The sequence below is a fragment of the Zootermopsis nevadensis genome, unplaced genomic scaffold, assembly GCF_977971745.1.
Source record: "Zootermopsis nevadensis isolate Lab colony 2312 unplaced genomic scaffold, Znev_1.0 Znev_ptg000022l, whole genome shotgun sequence".
NCBI classification, from domain to species: Eukaryota; Metazoa; Arthropoda; class Insecta; order Blattodea; family Termopsidae; genus Zootermopsis; species Zootermopsis nevadensis.
In genome coordinates, this window is record NW_028259154.1 from 8,610,994 (window position 1) to 8,626,741 (window position 15,748).

At 35.9% G+C, this 15,748-nt stretch overlaps 1 protein-coding gene across 16 annotated transcripts in view; it reads left to right on the top strand.

Annotated features, from left to right (window-relative positions):
* Positions 1-15,748, top strand: part of Piezo (piezo type mechanosensitive ion channel component) — a 160,042-nt gene that overhangs the window by 137,376 nt on the left and 6,918 nt on the right. For 15 of the 16 annotated variants that reach the window (XM_087354064.1, XM_087354072.1, XM_087354075.1 and 12 more), the window contains 8 exons: positions 328-475; positions 1,490-1,704; positions 4,291-4,449; positions 6,152-6,535; positions 7,890-8,071; positions 8,543-8,803; positions 9,741-9,960; positions 11,971-12,091. In XM_087354064.1, coding sequence (XP_087210190.1) covers positions 328-475; positions 1,490-1,704; positions 4,291-4,449; positions 6,152-6,535; positions 7,890-8,071; positions 8,543-8,803; positions 9,741-9,960; positions 11,971-12,091 — 1,690 coding nt within the window. Of the gene's footprint in view, positions 1-327; positions 476-1,489; positions 1,705-4,290; positions 4,450-6,151; positions 6,536-7,889; positions 8,072-8,542; positions 8,804-9,740; positions 9,961-11,970; positions 12,092-12,169; positions 12,291-15,748 lie in introns of all 16 variants that reach the window. The other variant, XM_087354067.1, reaches the window with a different exon arrangement.

Sequence of the window (15,748 nt, forward strand, 5' to 3'; positions counted from 1 at the left end):
AGTATTGAAACCACCTGGAAGACTGAGCAGTATGTAGGAGGATATCATTTAGATGGGCCTCGGGGCATTATGCTGTGAGGAAGGAAGGTGGATTGAACTGTCTCACATAGCATCATGTCCAATGATGGACTTTGACATATGTGGAGTTGAACTTTCAGATTCTACCTCCAGAGAGTTAATGAGCTATCACAAAACTGAAGACCATTTTTACATTATGTATAAAATTCTGTTCATAAATTTATCCCTTCATGTTATAAAAGTAAAAGAAATAAAGATAGAAAGAGAAAAGAGTGTGTATAACCATTATACCTGTAAATTTATTTTCAGCCCAAGACGATATTGTGACTCAGTGAAGGGTTTTTTTAGTCACTTGCTTTCTAGAGCCCAGCGAGTCACTGCTGATGTGTATGCTCTGATGTTTCTCTGTGACTTCTTCAACTTCATGGTTGTCATCTTTGGCTTTGCATCATTTGGGGTGAGTTAGTATGTGTACATATTTTTCTTCTTTCAAATAACAACAGTAATTAAACTTTTCATATTAGTCAGCCACATCTTAGAGTTTGAGAAGTATTAATACATTTTCATCATCTTATAACTTCTGTGTAAGATTTGAGGTTCTCACAGCGGTGAGTATGAAGATTTCTGTCTTCTGGGTTGTTGCGCTGTGTAGTCTGGTCGATGTTAACCAACGTTTCAGAGGTCATACTGCCTCCATCATCAGGGCGATGACGGAGGCAGTATGACATCTGAAACATTGGTTAACATCGACCAAACTACACAGCGCAACAACCCAGCAGACAGAAATCTTTATAACGTCTGGTTGGTGAATCTTCTTCCATTTATAAAAAGTAACATGTTTTCCAGGAGCTATGCATTTGTATGCATCCTTTACACGAAGTGCATAAGATGAGGAATTTTTGTTTGCGGTTTGTCCATCCGCCCACGTGTTCAGCCTCCAAAATTACTCAACAGATTTTAATTAATTTTGATATTGGGTGTGTAGTGTATTAAAAATTTACAATACAAATTTCATTTTGGTCTGAATCATTTCAGTGTAACCACTTCTTTACATGAAACTTGAGTTAAACCTACCATTGGACCCTGTCCTGAGCCAGTTAACTCCAATCCACAATTTCACACCATATTTCTCCAAGATTAGTTTTAAAATTATCCTCCCATTTAAGCCTAGGTCTCCAAGTGATGGCTTCCCTGAAGTTTTATGATCAAAATTTCCCCCATGTGTGCAACACATCTTAGCCATCTCAAGCTCATTAATTTAATCACCCTAACAATATTATATGAAGAGCATTATATAATTTTCTCCAGTTTTTCTCTACTTTACTTAGGTCCAAATGTTCTCCTTACTTCTTTATATATGATAAACTTTGGTTATGTATGGATGCTTAGGAAAAATTTTGAATGTCTTTATGAGTCCGAGGTTTCAACCCATTGGAATAATGTTGATAGTAAAACTACTGTTGGCTTCTAGTCTGACCTGGGAGAAGGAGGAGTGTCTGCTTATCTGGAAGAAAACAAGGTGCCAATTCCATTCCTCATTATGCTGATCCTGCAGTTTGCACTGATTGTGGTGGACCGCGCATTGTACTTGCGCAAATACATTCTCGGGAAGATCGTGTTCCAGTTCTTGCTCGTAGTTGGAGTCCACATATGGATGTTCTTCATTCTGCCTCTAGTCACTGACAAGTAAGTTTATTTTATAACCAGAAACTTCAAAGAATATACAATCCTAAATTAATGTAAGGAAATAACTAAGTATAGAAGAAAGTGACAGATTTATTAAAACGAAACAAATATAATTGTATGTGCAACATATTGAAAGCAAACTTATGGAATACACTTATATATGAATCTTATATTTGGTTAACTTTTGTCTGCACAGAAAGTGATACGAGGTGCGATCGAAAGGTTTCCAGACTGCGCGTATAAAAACCTGTACACTTATCTCAGGTATTAAATTCATCCATCTCCCTCGAAGTAGTTCCCCTGGGAGTGAACACAACGATTCCAGCGCCGCTGCCAAGCCTGGAAGCATCCCTGGAAATCTTTCTTTGTCAGCCTGTCAAGCACCATCTGCGATTCTGCCTGAATCTCTTCTGTCGTCTCAAATCTCCTTCCGTTTAGCTGAATTTTCATCTTTGGGAAGAGGAAGAAGTCACACGGAGCTTAGAAAAGAAGTTGGGGTCAGTTCTTGCAAGATCTTTGAGCTCCTGACAAACGAGAAGTCGATTCTGCTTCTGGTCCTCAGACAGGATGCGTCGCATGTGGAGTTCTTCCTTTAGAATCAGCTGACAGGTCCCATAACCTATCCCAACAATGTCGCACAAGTCGTTGATGGTATGACGTCGATCTTCGTGAATGGCCTGCCGAATCTTCGTAACATTTTCGGGCGTTGTGCTCAAAGATGGTCGTCCAGAACGCTCGTCATCATCGACAGAGGTTCTGCCATTTTTAAAACGTGAATGCCACACAAAAGTTTGTGCACGACCCATTGCGGACTCCCAAATGCTTGCTTTAGCGTTTCATAGGTTTCCGTAGCCGTTTTGGCGAGTCTTTGGCAAAATTTGATGTACACGCCATTCCGAAATAGCAGGAGGGTCGGTGTAAAGCACTACCAAAACGCCCGTAACTAAGAAACAAATGCTAATTCAATGATGCCGGCTGGCACACTGATTCACTATGAATGTAGGCCGCACCCCCTAACGGCAGAAGCTCGTACTACATCCGGTTCGCCCTCTATTGACACAGTCTGTAAACTTTCCGATCACACCTCGTATATGTACACATCAGAACATTTATATAAGGTGTTCTATCTTATTTCTCTCATAATGTTAGTAATGTAGCAGAAACAGGAAATACAGACCAGAATAGAACCAGAAACATCACCTTAACCTCATGGCTGCTTGAGAGAGAGTCCTTGTCCCAACTTTTTCAGTCCAAAGAACAACCCAAGACCCCCTCCAATCCTGCCCATTTTTCTCCACACACATACATGCCTGTTATTGATCAGAAATGAAAGGAAAATATGCCACTTAAAGAACCCACTAGTTCCATAGGCCCTCACCCAGTCAGAGGTTGCCATCATAGACATCCCTCAACAGAAGAGCGAAATGCATCAATTCAGCGTGATAACCCATCTTTCTTTTATTTTGAATCTTAATATTAGTAAACTCCCAGACAATAATGGATGATTGATTTACATATCATCCAAAATTTTGTACCCATTTGTGATGTTTTTTTTATTGAGTAGGCACTGTATAAGTGCAGAATGGCATTTAGTTCCAATCAGGGATTGAGAGTACTTAGGTGCTGGTGTGTAGTATGTAGTGAAGTTGGAAAACATGATTTCCATGATCTACCAGAGCATGGAATTATCTTGCACAAGGATCAGAGTCCTTGTGTTCAGGTGGTGAAAGGTTATTGTTTTTTGTTCAAAAGGTGAAGAAATTTCAGGATCAGTTGAAATCTGTCGCAAGAAAACACCAGAGAGTGTATAGTGAATTTCTAATCCAGTATGAGAAAATTGTGAGTCTTCAGATTATCCCCATTTCCAAAAGAATAGCAACAAAAGGCTTTATTTCATTTATGCTTATTGGCTGTCACAGCTATCCTCTTGCACTAGGTGATAATTGATATGATCTCAGAAAGTGAATTGCATTTCTATTAGTTTCTGCCAAGGTCAGGCTCTGCAGTTGCAGAGTAGAAAACAAACGAATTATAAGAAATATAAGAGGGGGGTGAGTATGTCAGAAGCAAGATGTTTCAAGAAATGCTGAAAAGGGTTGATGAACAATAACATTGATAATGATTATTTCCATAACTGTGATTGTTATCAATTGCATCAGTATCTGGATCATTTTCATGTATTGTTCACTGTCACTAACATGTGGTCTGTTTCTTCTACTAACATATGACTACCATCACTATTAGAATGAGAAACACATGATGTTAGTGTCATTTCTAGTGCCTGTTCACCATCTGATTCATTTTCACTAGTAATTGCATTCACAAAATCTGCCAATTCGTCATCTTTCATGTGTTCTTTCCTCTGGTAGATTCCATATTGCCAGATGCATTGCCTTCTTTGAGTTGCAACTTTATGAATTTATCACTGTCAGTACTTTGGGCCCAACTAGCAGACAACCGCATATCATGGTCTGGCACTAGGAGGGTAATACAAGTTATATTTTATATTTGTCCCTCATTTCAAATGCATATCAGCTGAGTGTAATGAATCAAACTATTTTACTAATGCTGGCGGCTTCATTGCAGGCAATTCAATGCAGAGCTTCCACCGCAGATGTGGTACATGGTCAAGTGCTTCTATCTGCTCCTTTCAGCATATCAGATAAGAAGTGGTTACCCCACTCGCATTCTTGGAAATGTTCTATGTAAACGGTACAATATTCTAAACATGGTCATGTTTAAAGGGTAAGTAGTTATTGTAACCTAAGGAAGTTACATGAACTTAATTTATTTTCTTTAACCATTCTTTATGTCTGTCCCCATCATATTATTATGATATGATGTTAAATCTTTATAGCCAATGAAGGAACTGAAAATATGGTATAGGTCTATAGCCTTCTTACTAATTATATTTAGATTGAATCACAGGTTTTAAACTTTTTAATACTGTACATTTTGTGATACAGTGAAACCTCGATGCATCGTTTTTGGCGGGGGTGGGAAATAAAAATGATGAATACAGGAAAACGATAGTTGCGGGAACGCATTAAAATTTTTAAAAAACTGTATGTTTCTCTTTCAAAGTTACTTCTTTTTACCAAAAAAGTCTTTAATGGACAACTGGTTTGTCGAAACTTTACGTTTTAGGCCAAACAGAGCCCTTTCCACTTTCAAAGTGTTTTCCTCATCACATTCATTAATATTATGCGCATAAAAGAACGACTTCACTTTTACCAATGCTTCGGCAAAACTCGGCACAGAAATACTATTACATTAACATTATGCGTCTTTCGGTATTAATTTATCTCAAAACCCAGCATTTTAAATTCTAAAAACATCGCGTAAATTTCGTTCTAATTTCTCAGAAACAATCATTGCGGGAAAGTTGTGGGCCGGGACTAAGATTTTTGAACGATCGATGCGATAAAACGATAGTTCGAGGAACGATAGAAGCGGGAAAATGTAACATTATTTTATATGCGATGTATCCGGGACCGAACAAAATGTATGATGCATCCGGGAAAACGATAGTTCGGGGAACGATGGATAGAGGTTTCACTGTATATGTACTAAAAAAATTGGAAGAAAATATTATTTGCACTCTGAAGAAGTTTTAGTATCTGCTTCATTATCATCCTTCCAAATAGACCAATTTGACATATCATGATATTAAGGAGCAAATATTTTTTTTAGAACAACTTCTTCCTCTGTGTCAGTATTCTACAATTTTGTGTTGCATGAGGGCAAGGATTCTGAAAGGCTGGTTTTTTCAGACTTCTGTTGTATTGTTATACAAAACCTGTTATTGGTGAAGTTCATAAATTACATTTCAGCTGTTCTTGTTTTTATCTTCTTATAGGCCATGATTTACTACCGTGTGTTAATGTCTGCCAGATAAATGTTTTATAGATATAAACTCTTGTTTATCTTGAAACTATTAATGGTTTGAAAATCCATTCTCTGTTTAAAATTTATTATATGTATCAGGATAACTCAGTCAGTTACAGTGACTTTTTGTGGGTTTTATGGATGGGATTTGCTTACCAAAAGGACAGAGTTTCTTCTCTTTGCTATCATTTCCAGGCCAGCTATTGTGTTCGTCCAGTCTCCTGTCTGATGCATGTGGGAGTGCTCTTTCACTGGTGAAAAAGAGGCCATAGCATGAAGCTGGCCACTTACATCTTTTTAGTACTGATATTAATATATAATACTATACCCCCACTCCTTCAGACAACTTTCTGATATTGTACTTTTTATTAATGCTGTTATAGATTAATACATATTAATTTCCAGTATACAAATATATGGTTATCCTGTGATTAAAGTCATGTCAACTAGTGGCCATGACATTAATTTAGTGACACGTTCAAACATTACAGTGAGTGTACTTGGTTTTTAACTTGATATTTGACAGGCCTGTCGAGTGAGACAAGCATTGTTATTACAGGTTCATGGCTGTACCATTCTTATTCGAGCTGCGTGCACTTATGGATTGGATGTGGACTGACACATCAATGACAGTTTCGGACTGGCTGAAGATGGAGGACATCTTTGCAAACATATTTCAGCTCAAGTGTTCAAGACGTATGGAAACTGAGTATCCACAACCTCGTGGAGAGAAGAAAAAACCTTTAATCAAGTACCTGTTGGGTGGTGCTGGCCTTTTTGTTATCATTGCTGTCATCTGGTTCCCATTAGTTATATTTGCGCTTGGCAGCACTGTTGGTCAACCAAACCTGCCTTATGATGTCACAGTTACAATGGATATTGGTAACTATCAGCCTATCTATAAAATGTCAGCACAGAATAACACTGTCAACACTATTGACAGGTAAGTGGGAGACAGCTAGTTTGTGATTTATATTTGTGATTCAGCCCTAGAAACGGTAGTATGTACAGTGAAACCTCGATGCATCATTTTTGGTGGGGGTGGGAAATAAAAACAATGAATGCGGGAAAGCATTTAAAATTTAAAAAAAACTTTGTTTCTCTTTCAAAGTTACTTCTTTTTACCAAAAAAGTCTTTAATGTACAACTGGTTTGTCAAAACTTATGTTTTAAGCCAAACAGAGCCCTTTCCACGTTAAAAATGTTTTCCTCGTCACGTTCACTAATATTATGCACTTCACTTTTGCCAATGCAGCATGTGCTTCAGCAAAACTCGGCACAGCTTCCTCACGACTCCCACCCCCTTCACGAACAATAACAGGAAGAATGGAAATACAGTGAAACCTCGATGCATCATTTTTGGCGGGGGTGGGAAATAAAAACGATGAATACGGGAAAACGATAGTTGCGGGAAAGCATTAAAAATTTTAAGAAACTGAATGTTTCTCTTTCAAAGTTACTTCTTCTTACCAAAAAAGTCTTTAATGGACAACTGGTTTGTCGAAACTTTACGTTTTAGGCCAAACAGAGCCCTTTCCACTTTCAAAATGTTTTCCTCATCACATTCACTAATATTATGCGCATCACTTTTACCAATGCTTCGGCAAAACTCGGCACAGAAATACTATTACATTAACATTATGCGTCTTTCGGTATTAATTTATCTCAAAACCCAGCATTTTAAATTCTAAAAACATCGCGTAAATTTCGTTCTAATTTCTCAGAAACAATCATTGCGGGAAAATTGTGGGCCGGGGCTAAGATTTTTGAACGATCGATGCGATAAAACGATAGTTCGAGGAACGATAGAAGCGGGAAAATGTAACATTATTTTATATGGGATGTATCCGGGACCGAACAAAACGGACGATGCATCCGGGAAAACGATAGTTTGGGGAACGATGGATAGAGGTTTCACTGTAGTAAAATTACATGAATTGGCAGTTGCCCAATCCTCAGCTGCATTTGTTACTCAGATTGACATAGGAATGACATTAAATCAAATGTCAGCAGTATTGCAACAAAACAACACAAATTTGAATGACATATTTAGATTATTTGCATTTACTGGGACATGATGATCTCTTATTCTGTTCTTATCACATCTATATCATATGTTTCTTTTTTCTGGTATTGAACCGTATTTCTCTGATGAAGATAGAATACCATGCATCTTCCATGGTTTGGATCTGATATTAAATTTTGTATTCACAGAACCAGTTGCAATTCTCACCAGTTAACTTATTTTTTATTATAATGGTATTGTATAAGACACTATGTTTTTTGTTTTATTTCAGAATGAGTGAACAGTCTTGGAATAAAATGCAGAATGCGTACTTAAAAAATAAAGCTGCTTTAACTTTCTTGTCCAACTATGATCACACAGACATTGCTGTGATTAGAATGAGTAATTCTTCAAGTATGGTATGGAGTATCTCTCAGCCAGACAGAGACTACCTCATTGCAGATCTCCAATCCAGTAAGTAATGTGGGGCCAAGTACCTTACCAAATAAGTTAGTTAACGATTAATGCCCCCAGTGTCCATATATAACATGTGCTGGTCTCCTATCATTTTTGATTAGTTGACAACCCTTGACACTCTCATTTTTCCTCTTTGGATGGATTCTGTACCTGGAACTCTACCATTTTCTAATAAAAGTTTCTTACTTTATTTGTGGAGCTTAAGTCCACATTTGCTGTTATATGTCCTTTCTGCTATACAGCTCATGGTGAACTCTTTTACTGATCACCTGCAACTAGTCGTGTTTACTAGCAGCATCATGAAAAGGTTTCATTTGAACAACCTCCAGAGTTTCAAGAGTATACTGAATTTAGTTAATGTTGTATAATATTTCTCATAAAATTGAGTCATAGGCTTTCTTGAAGTATGTAAATAATCAATATACTAACACATATAATTATAAGGAATTAACTTTTCTGCCCTTCCAGGCAAACAGATTGCGATAAGGTTCATGTGGCATGTGTCACGATTGAACCCTAATCCAAAGACTACAGGGGAGGCTAGAGACTACCATGTTTATGAACTGGAGGCTGAGGTGGATGGTAAACCGAGCCCACAAAGAGATAATCTCATTAAGATGTTGAATGGGACACATGTTACAGCATTGATTCCTAATATTTTCCCAAAATTCCTGAAGATTTCAAATCGTGGAATGGCTACTCCAGTTACACAACTCATGGAACGAATTGGTAAGCCATGGCTTTATTTACATACCCTATAAGAAATGATTTTGTAACTAAAAATTGCTGCATTGCATTGTGACAACTTTAATGCAAATGGACATTAATATGAAGTGTTCTGTGTGAAGCCAAAGAATGAACCTGTCTTTGATGAAGTACACTACTCTTACTGGAAATGTACTCTGAGTTCACTTGTCTCAGTAGTTTTCATTATTATTGAACACAATAACATCTTCTTTCCCAGCATTACTTAAGTGTTTAGTACTTAGTTGTTTATTATATGTACAGCTTGTTAATTTAATTTCCTGCTATTTTGTATCTTTATCCCTTTCATCAGTTGGCTAAATAGACTTACCATTTTATTTTGTTGGGGTCCACGTGCATTTTCTTAGAAGGATATAAGGACAAAAGAGGGAATGAAAGCATACAGATGGGACTAGTTGGTTAAGTATGGTAGAGCACCGATTATCAATGGTAATTGGGAGTAGCAGGGCCTGGAAACTTGAAAAACACAGTCAATGCAAATTGTATATTATTAGAATTATCATCATTCATGCAAGCAAAATAGGAACTTAAATATTTGTACATAGAAACATACATATCCATATTGAAAAACATATAAAAATACTAAGCATTCTTTCTTAAAGTAATTTTATCAGAAAGTCTGTAATTTTTATATGATTTTTCTGTTGGCCTATTTTGGCTCTTATTTTATGTACCCACAAATTTGTGAATTGATGTCATCTTGATTTTTCATTGAGTAAAGTAATGTCTCAACAGCTGTGAAGGCTTCTTTGCAACTTTCTTCACAAAATCAGAATTTGAGACCACGGTTAATCCACTCCACAGATAATTTGGCCTCAGATAATCAGCATTATACTGTGTTTATTTTTCTGTCACTGTTTTTATGCTGTCTCCTTTGTCATGTTTGTTTATCTTATTACAGCTTCTCCTCTTGACACTACATTTAGAAACCTTAGCCTACAGTATAGTGGAGATAATGGATCTGACAGCCAGAGTTGGTGGTCCCTCAAAGAAACATGTGATGATAAGAATTATGAAAATTTTTTGAAGGAAATAGATGATGATCACTGTAACAAACTGGTTATATACACATTTAATGATAAATCCTTCCCCAAAACTCTGAGCTTCATTTCTGGAGAAGGGTAAGTTGCATTTATTAATCTATGCTTTCCAAGTTTTTTCAGTTGTCTTAAATATAGTACATTCAATCCAGCTTAAAAATTGAAACTGTTCATTCTGATATTTGAAGTAGAATTTGTTCATCACCACCCAGAAACTATAATTAAGTTTTTAATATATCCATCTGTACAGCTTGTTTTCTTTCTTTCTTCTTTCCTTCCTTCCCACACACACACAACAGTACTACATGTTTTGGTCTTCATGTGGCATGGAAGGGTTTTATTGAACTATGTGCAGCTTCAACACTAGCAGATCATAAGTTGCACACATTTCTGTAAAGCCTTTAAATGTCACCTGAAGATGGCCTGTGTTAGACCGAAAATTGTAATAGTAGTGTGAGGAAGAACAAGATACCAAATAAAGCTGATATTATTTATATTTTTAATTTATTATTGTTATTCGGGTAAGGAAGCCAAGACTCTAAGAGTTGTAGCACTATTGATGATGATGATTGTTATTCATTTAGTGTTCAAAAGATATAATTGTATTTCTTCTTTTCTCCTTATTCTTCTTCCTTGAGTTGTGTCAATTTTACATGGATCACCTCCTTTCATAATGTAGGATTGTGTACTTTATTTCCAGTTTTATCATGAGTTGTGGTGGTTGACTTGGCTATCAGCTCAAGGCCTGCTGCTTTCCAGATGATTATGCCATTTATTATTGGTAGCAATGATTTTTCCCCTTTTTTTCATCATACATTTCTGTTATATATGAACTATCTGAACTGTAGGAATAAATTATGTCTCGCAATTAAAAAGTAACTGAACTTCAAATGTTGTTCATAATAAAGCATTTAACCATTCTTCTAATTTAGTAGTACAGCCAGGTTCCAGCCTTGACCACCCCAGTGATGCTCCTCCATTTCTCTCTATCCTTGGCCATTCCTTTCCAAATGCCTACTCCACACACTAGCCATCTTTTTGAAGGTTGTCCTACTCTTCAAGTGCCATGAAATTTAGTAAAAGTTAACATTCTACAGGGATGGCTTTTGTTAGCCCTGAAGAGGTGTCCCAGCAATCTTACTTTTCTGGCTTTTCTCTCTCTGATGATATCAGGTTCACCAAATAACTGATAAAATTCATGTTGTACCCGATTCTCCATTTTCCATTCTCACAAGTTGGGCCATGTATTTACTCTAAAACCTTCCTTTCAAAGGTTGCAACGTTATCTTCGTTATGTCTATTAATGGCCCAGGTGTCACATCCATATAGCAGTACAGATCTTATTAAAGTTGTATATAGTTTGCTTTTAGTCTTTGTGCTGTTGTAATGTGATCCCTCCCATTATAGCATCTATCGGCCATCAGCAACTTATGGTTGATTTCAGTATCCAGATTATTATTATCAGAGATCATAGTTTGTAAATATTTGAATTCTGTTACTCTCTCAAATCTGTAGTTCCCAAAGTTCTGACTGCTAAAGTTTAACTGGGGTTAATATATTTAGAGAAAAATTTTCAACCCTACTTAATTGAAGTTAATAGGGAAGCTGTTGAAAGTGTATTGCTTCTAAAACAGTATTTATTGAAGATCAGACAAGAGTGATTCATGTGATCTTACTGTAAAAGAAAATAAGAATGCAGATTCACAGTTTAATGTTGCAAGATTTAACCAAATTTTAATGTATGAAGAATATTATACAGGTTTATTATCATGTTAATGGCTTGAATTACTTGTAATCCATATTGTCTATAGGATTTGATTATACCATGCAACAACTAATTAAGCATTTTATTGTTGGATTGCAACTTGCATAACTTTAATGTAACATAAACAACACAAGATATCTAGGACTTCTGTTTTCTGTCTTCTGTTTGATAGGAAAACTTTGCAGTTCTGCCCAGCAATTGTTTCTTGTTTTACCTTGATTTTATAGGAATTACTCTTAGAAGAACTTTCTTTTCAGTCACAACCTTTATATTTTTGAGATTTTAATGTTTTAAGTTTCAGATATATCTCTGTTTGTTTATCTTAGAATCATAGGTTTATACGTCGGCCTGGTCCTTCTGTTTTCTAAAGTCATCCGAAGCTTCATGACTGGTATGTTGGCGGAGATCATGTTTACAGAGTTGCCAAATGTGGATCGTATCCTGCAGGTAACTGTATTACAAAATATTTGCTACATAAATACATGTTCTGAGAAATTAATGTTGCCTTGTTAATTGTATTGTCAGAATCATCGGTATGTACACAACGATGGTTTTGATCGTCAGTAATATTGTGCGTGGGTACTTCACTGGAATCTTCAATACCATCATGTATGATGACATGCCCAATGTTGATCGGGTACTCCAGGTAAGGTTCACATTGATCTGTGAACAAGCACTGTACAGTTTAGCCAGCACTGTACAGCATGGTGACAACTCTTCATTCATGCAGCATGCCAAACAGTACAGCATGGCCAACATCATCTTCAGTGCAGCATGGCCAACAACTCTTCAGAAATATGTGTTTGTCTTGGCTGTTTTGGTTGAGTTATGTCTTGAATATACAACACTTCACCACCTATACCTTATGATTTCTTTATTTACAAGTTTTTTAAGATGTGTACAGACATCGACGCTTCAGGTCTACATAAATGTGCACAGCTGTGAATATGAATGATGTTTGAACTGTGAATATATTCATTACTTATGTAATCAGCTTGGAACCTTAAGTTATTTGGCTAATGGAAAATGAAAGAATCCTTCCAGAAGTAAGCTCTGCGGTCTGCTATGCATGCGATGGATATGCTAATATGAGGTCTTCATGTGTGCTTGTGAAACAACAGATGATGCAGAAGATCCTCTGGAAAATGCTACATGAATACACAAGACATAAAAGATCACAGAACATTTCAACACTGAACAACATAAGACTGTAAACTTGTGACTTTACAGCTGTAGTAATGCTTTGATATTTAACACAAGTGTACAAGAAATGTCTTAGAGTTATGTGTATTTACACATTATTTGCACAAAATGCATAAAGAGGAGATTGTGTCTGTGTGTCAAGTTTCATCTTGAAAACTAGTCTGTACAGTGTGCTGAAATTTTGTATTCTATCATCTACACTAAAAGTTGTGAATTTAATTGTGTTTTGTGTTAGTTTGATGCACTGTTACTTTTCAAGAAGCTCAAATAAATCTTGTAATTTTTCTCAAAAGCAGCTCACTGAATAGCATTTGATTCATGACATAAAGTATATTAAGATATATTATTTAAACTTTTTAATGGTCATAAAATATGTGCAATATGATTAGTTTCAAAACAGTAACTTTTCATCTACAGCAAATGATGATCAAGGAAAATTATGTGTGAATAATTGTGAAGAATACACTTAGGAAGTTTATGTACTCTTGTTTAAATATCAGGTAAACTTCCACTTTGTGTCTCAGTATTTGTACTGTTTATTTTTTTCAACTTCCAGTTTGTATTTAACACTTTCACTGTTATGGATAGAACACTTCTGTTACATGAAAGTATTCAGCCAAATACACAGTGTGTCACAACTTTTTTCTGAAAAAATAAATAGCAAAAAACGTTTAACTTTTGCAACATGAGATTCATCAAAACAGTGCTAAAAATTACAAAAACATAACACCACATTTCTGTTTCAAAGACTAGTTGGTTAGTGATGTTTAGGAAAGCAGTTGCTATTTATTTTTAGAATCAGTAAATGTGCTATGTGAGCAAGATGTCAAGTTATTGAACTCTAAAGCAAGTAGGACATAGTGCACTTTAAAAAATTAAAAAACTTTATAGGCTTATACATGCAATTGACAATTGAATGAATAATGGTTGACACACACCAACAGTGAAAGGGTTAACAGTCTCATTCTGATGACTGCATTGGCAGCAGAGGTATTCTTTTCAACTTTTCCCTTTGTCTTATTAGTGGTGAAAGTACACAAACCCATGACGTGTGTGGAGGTCTGTAAAGTATTTATTTCATTTTATGATTCTGCATAAGTTGCTAAAGTTATGTAGAGCGCATTTGTTGTGACAGAGCAAAATTTAAAATCTTTTAATGTTTCTCTCTCTCTCCTTTTTTTATCCCCCCCCCCCCCCCTCCCAGTACGTGACAAAATTTCTATCGTGGGACACTGTGTATCTTCAGATTTCACAAGAAGTCATTGGCCTCTGAAACATGTAGCCATTAGTCCTCCCAAGACAGTTGGTATAAAGAAATCTTCTGCTGTCATTTTAAGCTTTGTTTATTTGTGTTCAAAGTAGAATAGAACAGTATCACTCTGTTAAACTCTTGAATTATTTTGGGAAGTAGACCACACATTGGTGTTGGAGACAATAAATATTTATTATTAATTGTGATTTTTTGTTAGTCTATGAGATGATTTAAAATATATGAAACTGTTATTTTACTTGATGGTTTTGTGTGAGTATGAAATGTGGTCACTCACTGAGGGGAAACACAGATTGAAGGTGTTTAAGAACAAAATGTTGATCAGAATATTTTTAAAATTACATACTGAAGAGTGGTAGTGAAATATATACCTGAATAGGCACAAAATGTATTAATTTTTAGCACTCTTAAATAGCATTGGCTCACCAACATATACCATATTGGTCTGCTTTCCAAACAAAAGTATTTCTTCACATATGACTGGTGTACAGGTAGAGAATTAGTAGATAATGCTTTCTCCTTCTAAAACGTTATGTCTGTGAGCAAGTTTTAGACTGATCCCAGATTGTATATAATGTAACATCACATATGGATTATGGTAAAATTTCCATTGGTTCTTATATAGAAGCATTGTCAAAGATTCCTGACTTCAGATGTTTAGTCTTATCCAAAATTATCATTAACCTTTATTATCCATGTGTTGTGGCTTACATATGATTCAGCAGTCAATGTGTTCCACTAGTATACTGCTTAACCGTTACCCCAGAAGATAAATTCCAGTTGACAGCCCTATAAGTACAGGGGTTTAAATTCCCTATCCCTGTATAATGAAGGTTCAGAAATTTGCATTTTAATACTATAAAAACAGTAGACTTGTTTCAGTTTTGAACTGTCCTCCTTAATGCACAGCTCATGTTAAATGTATTTGAAAAAATTTGTTATGTGAATGAATATTTATTCACTCATTCATAATGCTAGAGTGCTTCTCTTCTGAACATGTGACTCAACATAATAACTAAGTTCAAAATATAGGTGAACCTTATTGTGAGGTCAGCAACAACTATGACTAGACTGAACTTATACATTCCAACTGTAGTAAACCTATCTAGCTAGCCTTGGCACAAATCATTTGCACCGTAGTTCTCACATCAGTGAAAATGTCAGTGTTGGTCTTCAACCCTGAAGATGGAGGCTGTATGATCCTCCAAAACACTGATGCCAATCTAAACTTCCACATAGTTGTACTACCTAGAAGACCAGCATCAACATATGTGCAGTGTGTTTTAAAGTAGAATATTTAGAGTATGGCTAGTTACATGAGTGGTCCATTGAGTGAATTTTGACAGAAGGATAAATTGGCAAAATGGTGCAGGTTCTTGTTTCCTAATCTGATGCATAATAGACTTGATGAAACAAATACTAAAAACACTCACATTTAGCATTATATGAACATGAGGCATTGTAGGTTTAAAAAATAATTAAGATTTGTTTTGTTACAGTTTTTTCTCTGGAATTGCAGTTTTTTTACAAAATTCTTAATACAAGACCAGTGTGCAAGTAATCTGATGATTGGGCTGCTATCCATGTTTCTGAACAAGTCTCTTCCTCTCCCCTCCCCTCTCTGTTTATAA